The sequence below is a fragment of the Malaclemys terrapin genome, chromosome 12 (assembly GCF_027887155.1).
Source record: "Malaclemys terrapin pileata isolate rMalTer1 chromosome 12, rMalTer1.hap1, whole genome shotgun sequence".
NCBI lineage: Eukaryota > Metazoa > Chordata > Testudines > Emydidae > Malaclemys > Malaclemys terrapin.
The window spans coordinates 4,836,576-4,853,616 of NC_071516.1; the positions used below are offsets into that span (position 1 = coordinate 4,836,576).

The 17,041-nt window shown below is 49.1% G+C and overlaps 1 protein-coding gene across 1 annotated transcript in view; it reads right to left on the reverse strand.

The window, feature by feature from the left end:
• Window positions 1-26: 26 nt before the first annotated feature.
• The window catches only part of LOC128847108 (zinc finger protein 512B-like), a 79,120-nt gene continuing 62,105 nt past the window's right edge, over window positions 27-17,041 (reverse strand). The window contains exon 18 of the mRNA XM_054046447.1: window positions 27-9,700. Within this exon, the coding sequence (XP_053902422.1) occupies window positions 9,606-9,700 (95 nt within the window). The 3' untranslated portion in view covers window positions 27-9,605. The remainder of the gene's footprint in view (window positions 9,701-17,041) is intronic.

Here is a 17,041-nt window from a genome sequence, read left to right on the forward strand (position 1 = left end):
GATCTGAACTGATAAAGTCAAAGAAACGAGCTTGGCTCCGGGATCTCATCCTCCTTTTAAACCAACCTGAAATGGTTGTAGGCTCATGTCTCATATATACAGGTACACAGGCGGAATGAAATGGAGGAGGAGGAAAAGAACATCTGATTAGCCACCACCTAGTATTAATAAAGGGGGCTGGTGCTTCGTGGGTGAGATAGCACCCTATCCAGAGGGATCAATGCATGGATTCCCTTGCCAGCCTGAATGATGGTAAATATTTTCCTTTGAATGGCGGGTTTCCTATAAAGTCCAGTCACCCCTACCCATCCAAAAATCTCCACCAAGCATCCCACAACCCGAGCAAGCCAGGAGCTTTCCAGCAATGTCTAAAGGCATCGGGGCCATCTCCCTCCGAACCCCTGCTCCCAACTCTGTTTTCAGAACAATGTAGCTATTACAACATGCTATTCCGTGGCCTGGCCCAGAGGCGATAGACAGGTATTTCTAGCTTGGCTTTTGAGATGCACCTCTAGGATGGCCACAGCTTCCCTGCCTCAGTTTCCTTTGGAGAATAAGCGGAATAAAGATGTCAAGAGCTTGACTTGCACCCGAGATCAGCTTAATTCCCTCAGTTTGGGCGAAAGCCCTGTTCATCTGCAACGTTCCCAGCTATTGGATTTTTTGGTAAGGTCTCCACAAATCCTACTGAAATGGGCCCTTGCTTGCCACCCATTGCTCTAACCCAGATCCTGGGTTTCTTGCCTCTCCATGTACAGAGCTATTCTGGGTTAGAAAACATAACAAAATGTGTCAAACCCGCTGAGCACGGAGGCCTGAAGAGGAAATCAAAATGCAAGAGGGAGCCTTGCAACGGTGTTGTGTGTGTCATGCCTTATTGTGAAGGAAAAACCTATGAACACCCACAAAACCTGACGAGTGTCAGTTTTATTGGGGATTAAACACAGATCAGATTAAAACGTGATCAGTTGAGTTTCTGGAAGGAATTTCCCTAAGGTGATACGAAATGGACTGATCTCGCCTACAGCTTGTGAAACGTCAGGGTTGGATTTTGAAAAGCACCCAGCAATCATCGAACCTTGCTCCTGGTGAGGTTAATGGTTAAAAAAAAGAAAAAAAAAAGGGGGATGCAAAAAACCCACAGAATGCTTCGGCAAATCTCTCCCTCGGTGTATTTGGGATCAACTCCAGAGAGGCCATTCACTGTGGTGCCCTTTGCGAGGTCAGTCGTGGTTTCCTGTGTATGTCTGACCAGAACTCAGCCTACTAGCCATTCGGCATCTTGTCTGGGACTTACATCTAAGGTCCCATTCCCACAACCTCTATATGCATAATACTTCCGTTAACTTTGGGGGGAGTTATGTTTGTGTAAGAGCTCAGAGTCCAGTGACAATCATTCCAGCTCTCTAGTTATGTGCTGACTTTTCCTTCTGATCTGCTCTGAAGTTGGCGATATAAAGGTCCCTAATGGAGGGGAAGGTGAATGAGCAGAACCTTTTGTCCAGTGCTCGTGTGGCAGAAGCAGGCTTTCTTTGGCAAAACCGAAATTCCAACATAAAACCACTGCTTCCTTTTGCAATGTTTGGATGTTCTTTTTTGCACCTCTTGTACCTGGGTAGCCAGGAGCCCAAAGACAGAGCTAACAGATCACAGACATCAGAGTTGGAAAAGATCCATTAGCTCATTCTCAGGTCCAGTGCTTGGAGCAGAACCCAAAGGAGGCGGGTAGGTATAGGGGCTGTATACCACCTTTGTGCTCCCCTGATCCTTGGGGCTGATTTGGTTCCCAGCACAATTTAGAGCAGCCACAAGTTTGCTCTAACTTGCACCAGCTTGTAAGAGCTGTCCAAAAACTGCTATACTGGTAGGCATTGTTGGAACGCCCTCCTTTAGCTGAAGATGAGAGGGGGCAAGTTAGGGCTGGCACAGAGATGTGTAAAGCCAACTCTCTGCCAGCCAGGAATTTCCCCCATGTTAGGGGAATCGTCAGCTGCCATTTTATGGAAGCTTTACAGACTCTTTGCAACACTAGTACAGCACAAAGAAGCTAGAGTAGGGGTTAGGACCTGTCCTAGTGAATTCATCCCATTGCCACGGTGGGAGGTAAGCCAGATCTGCACCAGCCTAAATCTGGAGTAAATCTCATAGACTGAAAGGGAACTGGAGTTACTTCAGATTTGTGCCAACGTAAATGAGATCAGCATTTGGTCCCGTTTCCAGATAGAAGAGGTATTAGAGAGTAAACGGATACTGTATTTTACCTTTTACCTTGGCCAAAAGAACATGCCTCTGAAATACTTTCAGGTTATTTTATATTGAAACTCTCATTCTACATCTAAGCCCTGATCTTAATTTGGGGTGCATCTGACGTTATTTTAATCCCCACCTATGTTAAACTTAATCCCCCAGCCTGGAAGTGCTATTCGCTCCAAGCAGATCCCCTTCCTGCAGCAGAGTAAAGTGCTAAAGTAACAACCACAGGAAGCTAACGACAACACCAGACACTAGGACTGGTGTATCCAGCACTGACATGGAGGGGCACAATTTCAAAAGTGGCCTACAAAACGGTGCACCTATGGATGTATGCAGACTGAGTACCTGTGCATCTAGTCAGTCATCCGTGCAGTGCATTTACCTCATTTGAATGCACAAATGGATGCTCCCACCAGTTCACCAATACTGTGGGGGCCAAATTCTGAAAATGCGGTCCTTCCTTATTTCATACCCTGTCGATTGTTTTCTAGGGATACCTACATATGGGGAGGGCTGTGCTGGATGGAAAGAAATAGGCTCAATTTTTCAGCTGGCCTCCACAAACTCCAGTTGTCTATTTAACTAGCTGCAATTGTGCAAGCAAATGGAGATTTGCATGTGCAAATGGAGATTTGAATGCGCAAATCTGGTAGTAAGACGTCTGCTCGGGTGCCTGTTGAAAACGTGAGCCATGGACGATAATATTTTCTTAAATAAAGATTTATTATGCAGTTATTACACCTCTATCCGGATATAATGCCAAAAAATCTTACCGCATTATAGGTGAAACCGCGTTATAGCGAACTTGCTTTGCTCCGCCGGAGTGCACAGCCCCGCCCCCCGGAGCGCTGCTTTACCGCGTTATATCCGAATCCGTGTTATATCGGGGTAGAGGTGTATTTTTCAGGTGATTAAAAAAAGTCCTTTGAATGTTTCCCCCACTTAAAGTCTGCTCCTGCAGTTCATCAAACTCTTGGGCCGAATTCCTGCTCACAGCCACTCAGGACTTACACGAGTGAAACTGACCGGTATCTGCCTCCTTTGCACTGCAAAGAAATTAGCCATTTTCCTTTAAACCCCTGAGAGTTGTGCAATTCCAGCAAAGAATGAAAAGGGCTCGAAAGGAGCCGGGTCTGGGTGGCTTTTCTGACTATCCCAGAAAAACGGTGAATTTCATGACTTTAAAAGAAGCGTCACAACTGAAGACAATGCAAGTTACTGCAATGAAGGTGCTATGATAACAAGCAATGCGGATGATGACTGCCCCGCTCCCTGCCATGTCCAGGGAAGAAGTGAACTTGACTCGACGCCTCTCGGGCCTCAGATACTGAACTTTATTCTTTTCCATGATGTGCTAAGAAAATAACTCCCTCTCTCTCTGTGCTTCCCATTCTGCTGCTGTAATTGCTCCCGGCTGGAAAGTGTAACTGGCTGCTGGGTTCAGAGAGGGCTGCATACCGGTTTGAATCCTTAACCGAGTTCTGCTGGTTCCTTACCATATTGAGTCAAGATGGCTTTTGCTCTGCCTTGCTACCATTTTTCTGCTGCTGAAGATAGCAAGAACCAAACCAAACCCCTGGATCCAAACACACCCCAGCTTTGGGGATGTCTGGCGTTGAGCCTTACATTTTGGGCTCGTATCTAGCTTTTTACATCCCTCCGCATTTCTCACTCACCTAAGCCCATTTTTGAGTATCCAAGGTTGGGGTTTCTCATCTGAGAAGCCTAAAGGAGAAATGACCCAGCAAGAAAGAACAGGTTTGCAGGCTGTCCCTAAAGGCACTATTCCCCACTATGATCAGAAACGCTTCCTGGGGGGGGCATGTATTGGCTTAGCCTGTGTTGGGGGAGGAATTGTCAGGTGGCCCCGCTGCTGTTTAACGAGAATTCACGATTGCTCTCGAGGCTGGCTATAGAACTGGCCTTCCCAGGAGGGGGAGCCATTGCACATCCTCACGTCCACGAGTGACTGAAAGCAAACGGCTCAAACAGCCTTTCAGCATCTTATCATCAAGACTAGAGAGAATGTGGAGGGAAGCACGTGTCATGGACATCAGCACCACCTGTCTGACGCCAGGCTGGGTTATTTGGCCAGCTCCCTGGTGAAGACTGGTGGGGGGGGTGGGGAGGGACGGCGCCAGGAAATAAACAACACGTCCCTACCCCTTCCTCGCATTCTGGCTAGAGGTTCCCCACCATCACCCCATCCCCATGCCCCAGTTCGGCTCATTCTCCTTCTGAGCAATAGCCACAATGCTTAGCCTGACCCACGCAGATGCACACCCGGCTAACGGCACTGCCCGGAGCTGTGACGGCATTTGGATTTCATAGCCTGAAAGAGACCGGCACTTAGGGCAGGTCCCTGACCCAGCCTAGGGGAAGGAGGGCCTTGAAACAGACTTGGGTGGAGAGCGGCGGCTGCTGACTGGAAGCCCAGCTCTGAAGGCAGCGCTGTCTCCAGCCAGTCAGCGCCGTGAAATCTGCTCTCCCCTGCTACAGCCAGATTTCAGTGAGGGAGACCAGCTTTCATGGTCGGTGACGTGTTTTACATGGCCGGGAATTTGGTAGGGCCCTACTCGGGTAGGGATTCAGGTATTAGGATTTTAGTACCTGAATCCGATGGGACGTCTCAAAGAGCCCTAGCCGTTCCCACTCTAAAGTACCATGCCACGCTCACTGTGCTGTTATAACACCTGTGCTGTTATAAATAGGCATGATTCCAGAGGGCAGATAATGGGGGGAGGCCTGATGGCTCAGACTCTCAAAGATATTTAGGCACCGAGCTCCCATTGAAACCAAAGTTTCTAAGAAGTGGTTTTTTCCCCCCCAGCTTCCATGCTGGCTGAGGACAGGATCTAACATCCATTAACTTCAATGGAACTGGATCGGACTCTAATATATCAGGGCCATGAAGGCAGTACATATGCCAGCGTTGCCCTGTGCATCCAGGACAGATACAGCAATCCTGGAAGCGAGGTCCAGCTGATGATCTAGCAGAACCAAGCAGAAAAGCAGTTAAAACCCTGATGAGTGTAAGTGACGCCACTGTTTCTGTTGATACATGGCCAACCATGATTGGCTGCAAGAGGAATAATATAGTCCAGAGTCATTGCTAACCCTGAGTCACTCCATGAATGACCCTCCCTTTGAAATCAATGGGGCCCCCCTCGCTGCAGAACAAGCCCCCATATGTTTCCTTTTTCATGAGAATTGACTTTTAATGAGTGGAACCTGGACATGATTTTCCGCATCCCAGTAAAGCCAATGGCAGTGCTCCCATCGGCTTCAACAGAAGCAGGATGGGATCCAGATTTATATACTCGCTCCATGTTTACAGTATGTTCTTCCAGCTACTTTCTGAACTTCTTCCAACAATAAAACACTTCCTCGCTCAGAATGAAACCAAGATGGTGGAGGGACCAATGCAGACTTCAGCCCTGGGGAAAAAACACCCCCAGCAAGAACAATAAACCAACCCTCTCGCAACCAACTTTAAAAACTTTCTGCTCAATTAAAGGCTCAACGAGATTTAAATCCAAAACTCGAACCCTGATGGAAAACCTTACCACCAGAGAGTCCAGTATTTATGACAATAAAGAGTATAATAAGGGTATAAAATATGGTACCACTAGTCACAACTAGCAACTGGAAATTTCACAGATGGCAAAGACACATACACCAGGATGGTAAATATCAAAATTCACATAATCTATTGCAGTCAGTGAATCTCTGAAAAAACAGCAGTGATAAAAGCTACAGTCAGAACTCCTATTATAACTAGCTCTTTTCATCTGTAGATCTCAAAGCACTTTACAAAAGGAGTCAGTACCATCATCCCCCTTTAACAGACGGGGAAACTGAGGCACAGAGCAGGGACATAACTGGCCCAAGTGCCACCCAGCAGCAAAGCCAGGCCTAGAGCTCCAGCTCTCCCAAGTCTCAGTTCAGTGCACTACCCACTTGGCCACACTGACTCTCAGAATTAGAATATCCTCCTCTCCTGGCCAAGTTTTATAGTTAGCCTAACAGGGTCTCCACTCCCTTCCCTGCAATGCAACTGCCAATGACACAGGGCTAGATCCTCAGCGGGGGTAAATCAGTGCAGCTCCTTTGAAGCTAATGGAGGTAGGTCCATGTACACCAGCTGAGGTTCTGGCCCTCAGTGTTATAACTGATTTTTCCTGTTTTCTGGCTGCTCCTGGACTGACTGATCTATGGCAAGGTTCTGAAGCCAACTACCAGCAGATGGGCAAGACACAAAGGGCGGCAGCATCTAACTGGGAAAATGCACCCCCAATACAGTTTGTGGGCATCAGCTGACTCCCGCTCAGAGGAGAGATGGGAGCTCTTTAATCAAGGCCCTGGGAGCGGGAAGGAGGGGAGAGGAGAGAGGACCCCCAAAGAACTCCGAACTGAACTGTGGTTCAGATCTTCAGCCAGCATATACTGACATTGACTTCAATGGCGCTCCAGGCATTGACATCAGTTGAGGATCTGGACCTTTGTTTGGGCTATTTCCAGTTCCTGACCTCTCTGTCTAGAACTCTTTCCATGAACTAATCATAGCTACAGAACAGGTACAAGCTGTCATTCCCCTGGCTCGTGAAGATAAAGGTCACAGTGACACCCTGCCGCCGTTTCTTCTGCATGGAAACTGCACATGAAATATAGAAATGACTGATAAATAGAAAGGACACAACCCTCCTCTCCTCCCCCCCAACCCCCCCGAGCTCTGCGATAAGCGTTTCAGCCTTTGATTATTACCAAGTCGTGAGGTAAAGATAATACTTTAAAAACGGCTTTTGCAGTTAACACGCGGGTTTTAACAGAAGCAGCAAAGGAGCAAAACCAGTCGAAAGGCACGTCACAAAGGTTTATGTGGCAAGATTCAGTGAGTAGGAGTTGCCTGCGTCTCTCAGAGGGCAGAATCTGGGCTAAAATGTCAATTTCAAAAGCTTCCTGGTTTTAAATAGATGTGCTGCAAAGCTGCGGTATCTGGAGAAGTGGCCAACGCCCTGCTGGCATTGCTACCAACCTGGAGCTAACCGAACCTGGAGCTGCAGGCAGCACCTTGGATCATAGGGGGTTGCTGATCTCAAAGGGTCTGATGTCATTTGCACTAACAGCCCCTTTTTACACTGCCAGCGTGGGGTAAAGGGGCCTTGGTGGTAATGAGCATCAAGGCCAAAATTGCCATCCAAATGTTGGGGGGGGGATAGCTCAGTGGTTTGAGCATTGGCCTGCTAAACCCAGGGTTGTGAGTTCAATCCTTGAGGGGGGCCATTTAGGGAACTGGGGTAAAAATCTGTCTGGGGATTGGTCCTGCTTTGAGCAGGGGGTTGGACTAGATGATCTCCTGAGGTCCCTTCCAACCCTGAGATTCTATTCTATGTTTTACTCCCACAGGGAGACAATGTGGACTTGGAGGCAAACTTTTCAAACAATGTGGCTTAGGTCATGCGTGCGCTGGTGCGTGCACACAAAATCTATCTACCACTGGGAAACCACGAGTTCATACACATGCACAGGTAATTGCACACACCAGCAGCCGTTTGTGGACACAGTCACCCAGTTTGGATAGGCAAATGCACAGATTACCGGCTCCATATGTGTATCAAAGTGCCGTAAAACAGAAACACACACACAAAACAATCTGAAACGAGCAACACCCAAACAAACCCACTCTGCACACAGTGGACGCCATTACGCGCACATTCCCCATATGAGGGATCTGGTAGTAACCCTGGTATCTAACTGTACATAGAATAAGTGCTACTGCGATCTTCCTGGCGTAGATCAGTGCAGCTGTTCACAACAACGGAACTACACCGATTTCCATCAGCTGAGGATCTCTACCTCTCTATTTAATAGGTTTGACTGCAGTGCTACGGAGAATGTTTTTCTTCTGGTTGTTTCTGAACTACCACCCCCACACTGACCTGAGCTCCCACTGGAGATTCCAGTCTGGCACGTCTTTAGTTAGGAAAAGCTCCCCTCGCAGTCGATTGGCGTAGTGCTTGCCGAGCAGGAACAGATCAGACCTTGATGAGACACAGAGTCCGGTGTGTAATACTCACACAGCCCCACATGCACGCAGAAGGGCCAGATGTTTTCTAACAGTCACTGAAGCTACCAATAGCAACTATAAAATGACTTAGGAATATATTTCCTGGCTTTTGGCTACCAGCAAGGAGCTAATTGCATTTGCAACGTTTGGGCCCCAATCCCTGGATCCGGCCAAGCTTTGCTCAGCGTAGGAACTGAGGCAGGGGATCTGCTAGGGGGACTATGCTGGACTCTACCACCCAGAGATTCCCCCATATCCGGGCAATCCCAAGTTGCCCAGTTAGGGCAGTTTTATGGTCCCTTTGCCAGGTCAGAGCAGTGCAAAAGGGCTGTCGCGGGGGCCAGCACATGGCCTTTGGTCTTCAGCCACCAGTGACATTGGTACCCGGATACTAAGGCATTAGACATGCCCAAGATGGACAGATGGAGATTTCACTGGTTGGGCAGTCCAAGCATGGTGGCCAGGCACTGGCACCGCACTTAGGTCCCTGAGAACTGAGTAGGGCAGGGAACATAAGCCTCACGTTGCTCTACAGAAAGCTCCCATGCACTGAATGACACTGCCGGGCTCTGGAGGAAATTCTCTCCAGCCCTCCTTGGCCAGAGCTGGAGAGCTGAACATTGGAAGAGAGAGAGAGAGAGCGAGAGTCAGCACCGAACAGAAATGGAAAGTGAAAGAAGGGAACGAACTACTATGAAAAATATGTCACTGACCATTAAACGATCAGTCAGATCAGAGGCCTCGTGCTTGGCTATCCTTGCGTCCGGGGGAAGGGCAGTCTTGGGAATTCTTGGCCATCGGGCTTCAGTTCATTACCAAGAATCTAGAAAGTGGGAAACTAGGAGTATATGTGGAACCCTGGCAGGACTATCAGACACGGGTGTGACGAACACATAGAGCAAACTGTGGGGAACAGCAGCGATAGCAGAAATGAGCTCCAGAGATGCCAAGCTTTGCTTCCGGAGAGAGAAAAGGAATGGAAAAGCTTGAGACCGGGGCAGTACGAAAAATGTTAACATGGCTGCCACGTTGGGCCAGTTGGTCTTTTTCTTCTCCAGAAATTTCTGATATTCTTCTCCCCAGTGTATTGATGACTCTGGAGGTTACATGTCCCAGTGTGCAAATGAGTGCCCAACTTGCATGCACAATGGCTGCTGCTGCAGGTGCAATCATGGAAACTGTGTGCACAAGTAGCCCATCAGGTGAATTTGCACGTGCAGATACCCACTGTGTGCACACAATTGCAGTAATAGTGCATGCAAATTAGACATGCAGGTGCACACACCTAACACATTTGAAACTCTGCACTGAATCTTGCGCTCACATTCATTTTACTGATGTGCATTTCGGGCTGTTTCCTTTGCTCTGCAGCTGTTTGTGCTGTGAAAACAGAAAGGATGAAGGGCAATGAAAAGCTATTTTTAAAGGCAAGTCTCAACACTGGCTGCTCTGCTGAGAAGAATAGAGCTGCAGCTGCTTAGGCATTCTGCAAGTTGGAGCGAGGCCTGGGAAATTATTCCTAAACTGCATTCCTCTTGGGAAGCAGAATTTAAAAGGAAGGGAATCGAGGACGTCAGCAATCTGTTTACTATACACCTTCCCCACTGGTGGGCTGAAGACACACCACTGCTCTGTAGCCTTTTCATTCTCTACAGCCACAGCCTTCCCACACCTGGGACAGGAAATATTTGGGACTCTCCTTTCCTTTCTCATGACTAGTGGTGAAACTGCAGCATAATAAAGAGAAGGGCAAATGAAAGTGTCCTGGCTTGGGAAGGCAGATTAATAAGATTTTTTTTAAAGGGTGGGCAGATGGTGCCTCAAGTGGTTGGATCAGGCAGCCCGAATGTAACCCATGAGATTTTTGGATAGAGATGATGGAGGTCAAAGGCCACCGACTGTGATCTACGCAGCTGTGACCAGGAATGAAATGAACTAGAGGCTGTCTTGCTATTCTTCCATACACGGGGTAACCCCAGAATTCCGCTCTAGTTGGTCCTAGATATGAACTAACACACACACCAGTATCAACATTGGCGGGACATTTAACATTGCTGAGTGCTCAGAACTGGGTTCACACCACAGAACCTCACAGAGTCGGAGCACCGGGTCCTCCAGACCCCAATCTTTGCACACATCCCACTTGCTTGCAGCTAGCCTGTAAGGCTCACGAGGAAGGCAATGCTCACGCGTGCACCATGGATTTGGGCTTCACATGAAACCCTCTTTGTGCAGCTCTAATGTAAGCGCTTCAGGACGGGGTCCTATGTGCTTTGCACATGACAAGTGCAATGGGGCTCCGATCAGGGCAAGGGCTGTGCCTTCCTATACGTCTGGTGCAGAGGGGCCCTGATCCTGATTGGGCTCCTGATCCAGACGGAGGCATCTGGTGGCTACTGTAAAACAAATACTATTTAACGGCCGCATGGAAACTAGCCCCGGTGTGTGGGTACAAACTGACCCATGCACTCCGCTGTGCTGCATAACGGATGGGTTTTCTAGTACCGATCAACAGGCTGCTTCTCAGACGGGCTGGGCAGCTGCAGGTCCCAGTAACTGCCATGCGATCAGCAACCCTGAAAAGCAGGCCGCTGGTGGGGCAGATTTGTGGAAAAGGTGAATAGGAAAGACGCCCTCCCAACCGGGATCCTGAATGCGCTGTAGTCTCTTCCGAGGGGTCTGTTATTGCCTGGCCTGCACCCAGGTGTGCAGCAGGCGGATGGGGGTGGGGAGCTTTTCTCGCCCTCAGCTGTGTGGTCTCCAGGAGTTGCACACAGAACTGCAGGCCTTGAGCTCAGGGAAGGGACTTAAACACGGTTACCTACCTTTCATGACTGTTGTTCTTTGAGAGGTGTTGCTCATGTCCATTCCATTCTCAGTGTGTGCGCACTCATGTGCACGGTTGTCAGAATTTTTTGCCGTAGCGGTAGCTGTAGGGCAGGCTGTGGCGCCCTCTGGAGGGCTGCGCTCATGTGCCGGTATATGAGGCACTGCCGGCCCTATGACCTCTCAGTTCCTTCTTGCCGGCAACTCCGACAGAGGGGCAGGAGGGCAGGTATTGGAATGGGCATGAGCAACACATCTCGAAGAACACCAGTTACGAAAGGCAGATAACCATTTCTTCTTTTTCGAGTGCTTTCTCGTGTCGATTCCATTCTAGGTGACTCACAAGCCGTATCCATGAAGGCTTGGAGTTCACAGTCGTGCAGCTTGCAATACTGCTCTGCCGAAGCCAGCATCATCCCAGGCTTGCTGGGTCAGTGCGTAATGGGACGTGAACGTGTGGCTGGACGACCAGGTAGTGGCCCTGCAGATATCTTGAGTCGGCACCTGGGCCAGGAAGGCTGCCGACGAGGCTTGCACCCTGGTTGAACGGGCAGGTACAATGGCTGACGGTGGCACTTTCACCTGTTCATAGCAAAACCTGATGCAGGCAGTGATTCAAGATGAGATTCTTGGAATGGACACAGGAAGCCCTTTCATCCTGTCTGCCACCGCGACGAAGAGCTGCATCGATTTACATAATGGCTTAGTCTGTTCTATGGAGAAAGCCAGCGCCCTCCTGACGTCCAGCGAGTGTAATCTCACTCCTCATCTGATTTAGGAGGTTTCGGGAAGAAGACTGCCTGGTATGAAACTACTGTAAAAACTATAGACCAAGTAGGTACTAGGAAAAACCACTGTCCACTTGCGAGGCAAGAGGAAGGCGCTCTGACCCACCGCCATGGCAGCAAGAAGGAAGGGAGAGAGCGTAGGGCTGGCAGCACCTCATATACCAGCGCATGAGCACGGCACTCCAGGGGCTGGCCCTATGGATACCGCTAAGGCAAAAAATGCTGACAACTGTGCCCCTGGGTGCGCACACACCTAGAATGGAATCGATATGAGCAAGCACTCGAAGAAGAAAGACTGTTCTCACCTTTTACCCCTCGGGGTGCCCCAAAGGGCCGTCCCAGGACTCCACCCCGAACTGGCCAGCTACATGGGGTAGAGAGAGCTGTGTAGTACTGATAAACATCACCTCCAACAGGTCCATTCTGCCTTCGGATGTCCCCCTGCTCTGCCCTTACTGAGATGCTATCAACTCCTGTCTGATTCAAGCCATCTCTATGCACGTTTGAACTCTCAAATCCCGGCCCATGTGCTAACCTCTGGGGAGGCAACTGGTGCTCCATGGGGAGCTGAACTGGAGACGCACAGAGCGCAGGGAAGCCGCTCAACCACTTCAGTTAAGGGAGAAGTTCCACTATCAACACAGACTCGTGCCACTTTTCAAGCCCCCAGCCACAGAGGACAAGGCCCGGGATCGAGCACACAAGCACACAGCTGTCTCCCAGCAGCGTGAACCTGGCCCACTGCTGTTCACACACAAAGCAGCATCAGACAACGTGCCACCAGCAGGACTGAACCACAAACTGGTTGCCACTGAGTGGAATCCATCCCTTTTGGGACTTGAACCGAGGAACGCGACATCTAAAAGCAGCAGCAGCTGCTCTACCATTTGAGCTTAAGGAGAACCCCCGCATCAGCTGTCACTGAGACTAGTGCTGAGATACGTTTTCAGGCCTTAGCTGGGTGACACTCACACAGCTGGGGTGGATGTATGTCAGCAGATACTGCGCAATCAGAAATGGGCCAGAAGCCAAAACTTAGATCCAAACAGCCCCCAAACTTTTGGAAAGCTCCCAATTGGAACCCAGCTCTAAATTTCCCTCTTTAACTCTCTCTCTAACAGACCAAATGGAACCCCCAGATCCAAGTACTCCCAGATACAGAAGTCTTGGAGACCTGGCTTCAGATCCAGATTCTGTGGCTCAGGCCCATTTCAGACACGCCCATGTAATAGATACAAACAACTGCAATGCCCCCTGTCTGATCACAACCCATTTCACACTTGAGAAAGGCCTCAGGAGAGAATGTACTGGACCATATGAGAGGAGCCCCCTAGTCAGTGGCTATCCAGAAGATTCCAGTTTGAATTGCACAGAGCTGTGCGAGACCCCTGAAGTGGCGCTGGCACGTCCCCTCGTGTTGAGAGTATCTGACAAAGCTGCTTTTGTTTGTAAATCTGGGACGTCACAAAACTGAAGTGTCCTCCTGCAATTCTATTCATGAAGAACGTGCGACGGTCACTGAAAATAAAGGTCAGGGTGTTTCCAGTGCTAAGGAGCCAGTCCTGCCTCCTCTTCCGCGTGCAAAGGGAAGCCCAGCCGCTGGAACCCCACACATGCTGCACAGCCCAGATCGGTGAGGTCTCCTTGGAGAGCAGGACACGGTGGATTTGGAGCTAGGCACCGTTAGCCTTGAGTAGCTGCTCTGGTGCCATGAGAAGAGGACTCCTCCTTGCAGAGTCCCCGGCGCCTGGCCCATTTACTTGGGGTGAGGGGAAGATTTTGGGCCTAGGGGCTCAGTTCTTTAAAGGAGGTAGCTGTGGGTGCCCCAGCAAAAGCACGTGTACTGAAGCGTGCACAAGACATGCAGTCGTGCTGTGTGACAGCCAATGTGCACAATCAGACCTGCAGAGCTTGAGGGTGCAGCAAGTGTGCTTTGGGACCCACGTTTTTCAAGGCCTGGGCCTACACAATACCAATTGCGTTTCAGTGTAATCTTGCTATTTGTACTGTACATGCCACGATGCAGCAGGGGTTCTCCTCGCCTCTTTTCCCAGCCTTTCCTCTGTTCCTTTCAGCCATGCTTTCTGCTGTGTCAGGATCCTTATCTGAACATCTAAACATCTTCCAGCTGGTGTTAATCTGTAACTATTCAAACAGTTCTCACTGAGATCATGAAATCAAGCTTCTAAAGTCGATTTAGGCTCCGAGATAAAGTGACCCGATTTCTCAAAAGTGCTGAGCGTCCAGCAGCGTTCCCTGACGTCAACGGGAGCTGGGTGCTCAGCACGACTGAGAAATCAGGTCACTTGATTTAGGAGCCTACGTACAGATTTAGGAGCATGACTGGACGTGCTGTTTTTGAAAATCCGAGGCCCCGTTACTTCTCACATCCCTTCTCGCGCTGCGTTCCGTTCCTGCGAGGGAACGGCAGAATGCTTCTGCTGCTCTAGGGCCTTTTAGCAAGTGGCAATATTAGCCTGGAACAATGGCAGGATGGCCCCTCCCTGGAGCATCGGCGGGATACAGCTTAACAGTGTTTCGCCACCCTGGGAATAATAACCCTCAATGCAAATGGCTTTCTGGTAATTACTGCTTTGATGACTCCATTTGAAACAGGCAGCCCTACCGTTGAGCTCTGTCTGGCTAGAATATCACCAAAATGACTGCAAAATTGCACCTGGTCGTCTTTTTCCTACTTTCTTTGCAATGCACTGGAAAGTTGCGAGGAAAGTTAGCTCCAGTTTATCCTGTTGCAAAGGCTAGGAAGTCGCTGGCCTTTTGGCTACTAAGAAGCATCCTCTTCCTCTGGGGGATAAGGTCTGTACTTTGCGCTACTGACAACAAGATAAACAACAGAACAGATGACGCCCAAAAGGCAAACAGGACCAGATGTGCTGTCTAATTAAATTTGTTCACTAATTGCTTTAAAATGCGGCCTAGCAGTATTCCGTAAACAATGGCCAAATGCAAGGGAGGGATTTTATCCCGAGCAATCTTTAGACCACAGTTTTCAGGGGCAAGTAGTGGAGGCTTTAGCCACACTTCCTTAGTGCTACCAGGGGAAATGCACACGTTTTACTTCAGCTGTCAGGATATATGGTGGGCACTTAAGCAAGGATTCCCCAGAGGAGTTGACTTGACATCAGGAGTAGACAGCTCTATCTCTGAGGCAGTAATAATGTGTCACTGGAGAAGGACATTAATTATTACTGAATGGCTCTTCAGAGCATGAAAAAAATACTAAGAATTGAGGGGATGGAGGACAGGCTGTGAAATGCAGTGAAGCAAAGTGAAGGTCAAGGTCTTAATTGACTAAATAAGCAGAATTTCTTCCCCCTGAACGTAACCTTCCAAAATTCCCAATTTGGAACAAATGAGGGAAAAGCTCCTTGGGTTTTGTTCCACCGGCAAGTGAAAAACATGTTACAAAAATGCTCTGGTAAGCCTCCTTGTGATATGAACTGCAGCGAGCCCCATGTATTTATCAAGGAGCGAGGTAGCCTGGTTTTTGTCTAGAAGCCGATGGACTTTGGTCTGGGGAAGTTTCTCCTCCAGCCCAGAGCGAGGTGTTCTAAGAATTTCAGCTCAGAGAAATACGAACGCAAAACAAGTGCGGTTGTTTAAAAGGGACTCCCAGGAATGACAAATTGGGAAGATGAACTGAGGTCAGTATGAGTTTCAGGGGATCAGAGGCTGCTCCCCTGGGCCACGGCATGTTCCTCCCAAAGGGAGGGCGCTAAGAACAAGTCAAGAGAGGAGTGCATCCATCAAGCCACGGAGGTGTGACTATAAAGCATGACCTGTGATTGTCACTTGGTGCCAATGCAGTGCACCAAATTCAGGCTGGAGAGATCTCATTGACCTAGCGAAGAGAACTGGGTGACTAATTCATAGAACACTTGGATGAATTTTGCCTCTTTCTCTGTCCGTGAACATCTTGCAATGTTCTCAGATGGATTCATTATCGGAAGTTCTTCACCCTCTGAGGTCTTTGCGAGTATTCAATATTCAAAAGTGGAGTGGACTGGATTGGACAGATAGGTCACGTGGTTTGTTTCTGACCCCTGATTGAATGAGCCTCACTCTTAGAATCAGCTGTCCGGGGTGATGGCTCATCATCACGAATTTGAAAGTCTCTTTCTGCCAACCCTCCACAGCGTTTGCTCTTGTAGTGAACATTCCTGCCAGCAGAAAGCGAGCACAGAAAGGGGGAATTCAAAGAAATGTCCATGCAGATTTTCTGCAGCAGTCACCCAGCTCTGTTGCTAACGGGCTATTTGTACCAATAGCTCAGTATCAATTTGATACAATATTTGATATTGATGTACATTTTTAAAAAAAGTCTGGAAAAGTTCTCTCCAAATCCAGAGGGTTTTTCTCCCCATCAATCTGGCAATGGAGCTCAGATAATTTTGCAACTGCCCAGCCTTCAGTTAAAAAAATAAAACAAATTCCCCCCCTCCCCCAATAAAAAACTCTTCCTTGGGACTGGTTTCATTAAGCCTGATTTCCAAAGGTGCTGAGAACCTGCTGCTCCAGTGGACTTTCGCTGGAGTCACAAGTGACAGTCATGATCTTTTTCTCATGCCCCACAGGCATGTTTCTGGCCTCGCTGAGCATTCTTTGCTGCTTGTGAACGACAACAGCCAAAACAGACAAACTCCTTGTGCTACGGCGAACGCACCGCTACGTATGGTCACCACACCTGCTTACCCTGACGGCGGAGAAGAAACCACGCCCGATACACTGGCCAGGCCATGAAACCAACAGACCATGGGTTAAACGCTCGGACCCACGACATCTTTTGAAATCGACAGGCGGGCTTCCGAGCTACAGCACGAGCATCATTCATAGAAACCAAGTGGACTAACTGTGGGTACCACGGGGCACCAGCTTGCCTTACAAACCCAAAATCTTTCCTAAGGGCGCTATGGTTTGGATTCTGGCTATAACCATGTTCTGCATCTGGCTTCGGGACTGGCATTTTCTAAGCCTCACCAGCCACTGCAACGGGTAGGCGAAGCCTAGTCACTGGAGACACCTCTTCAACTCCGCCCTTAGGTCATCGCAACTAACAAGCCACAGGCTGTTGCACAGTTTGTACAGA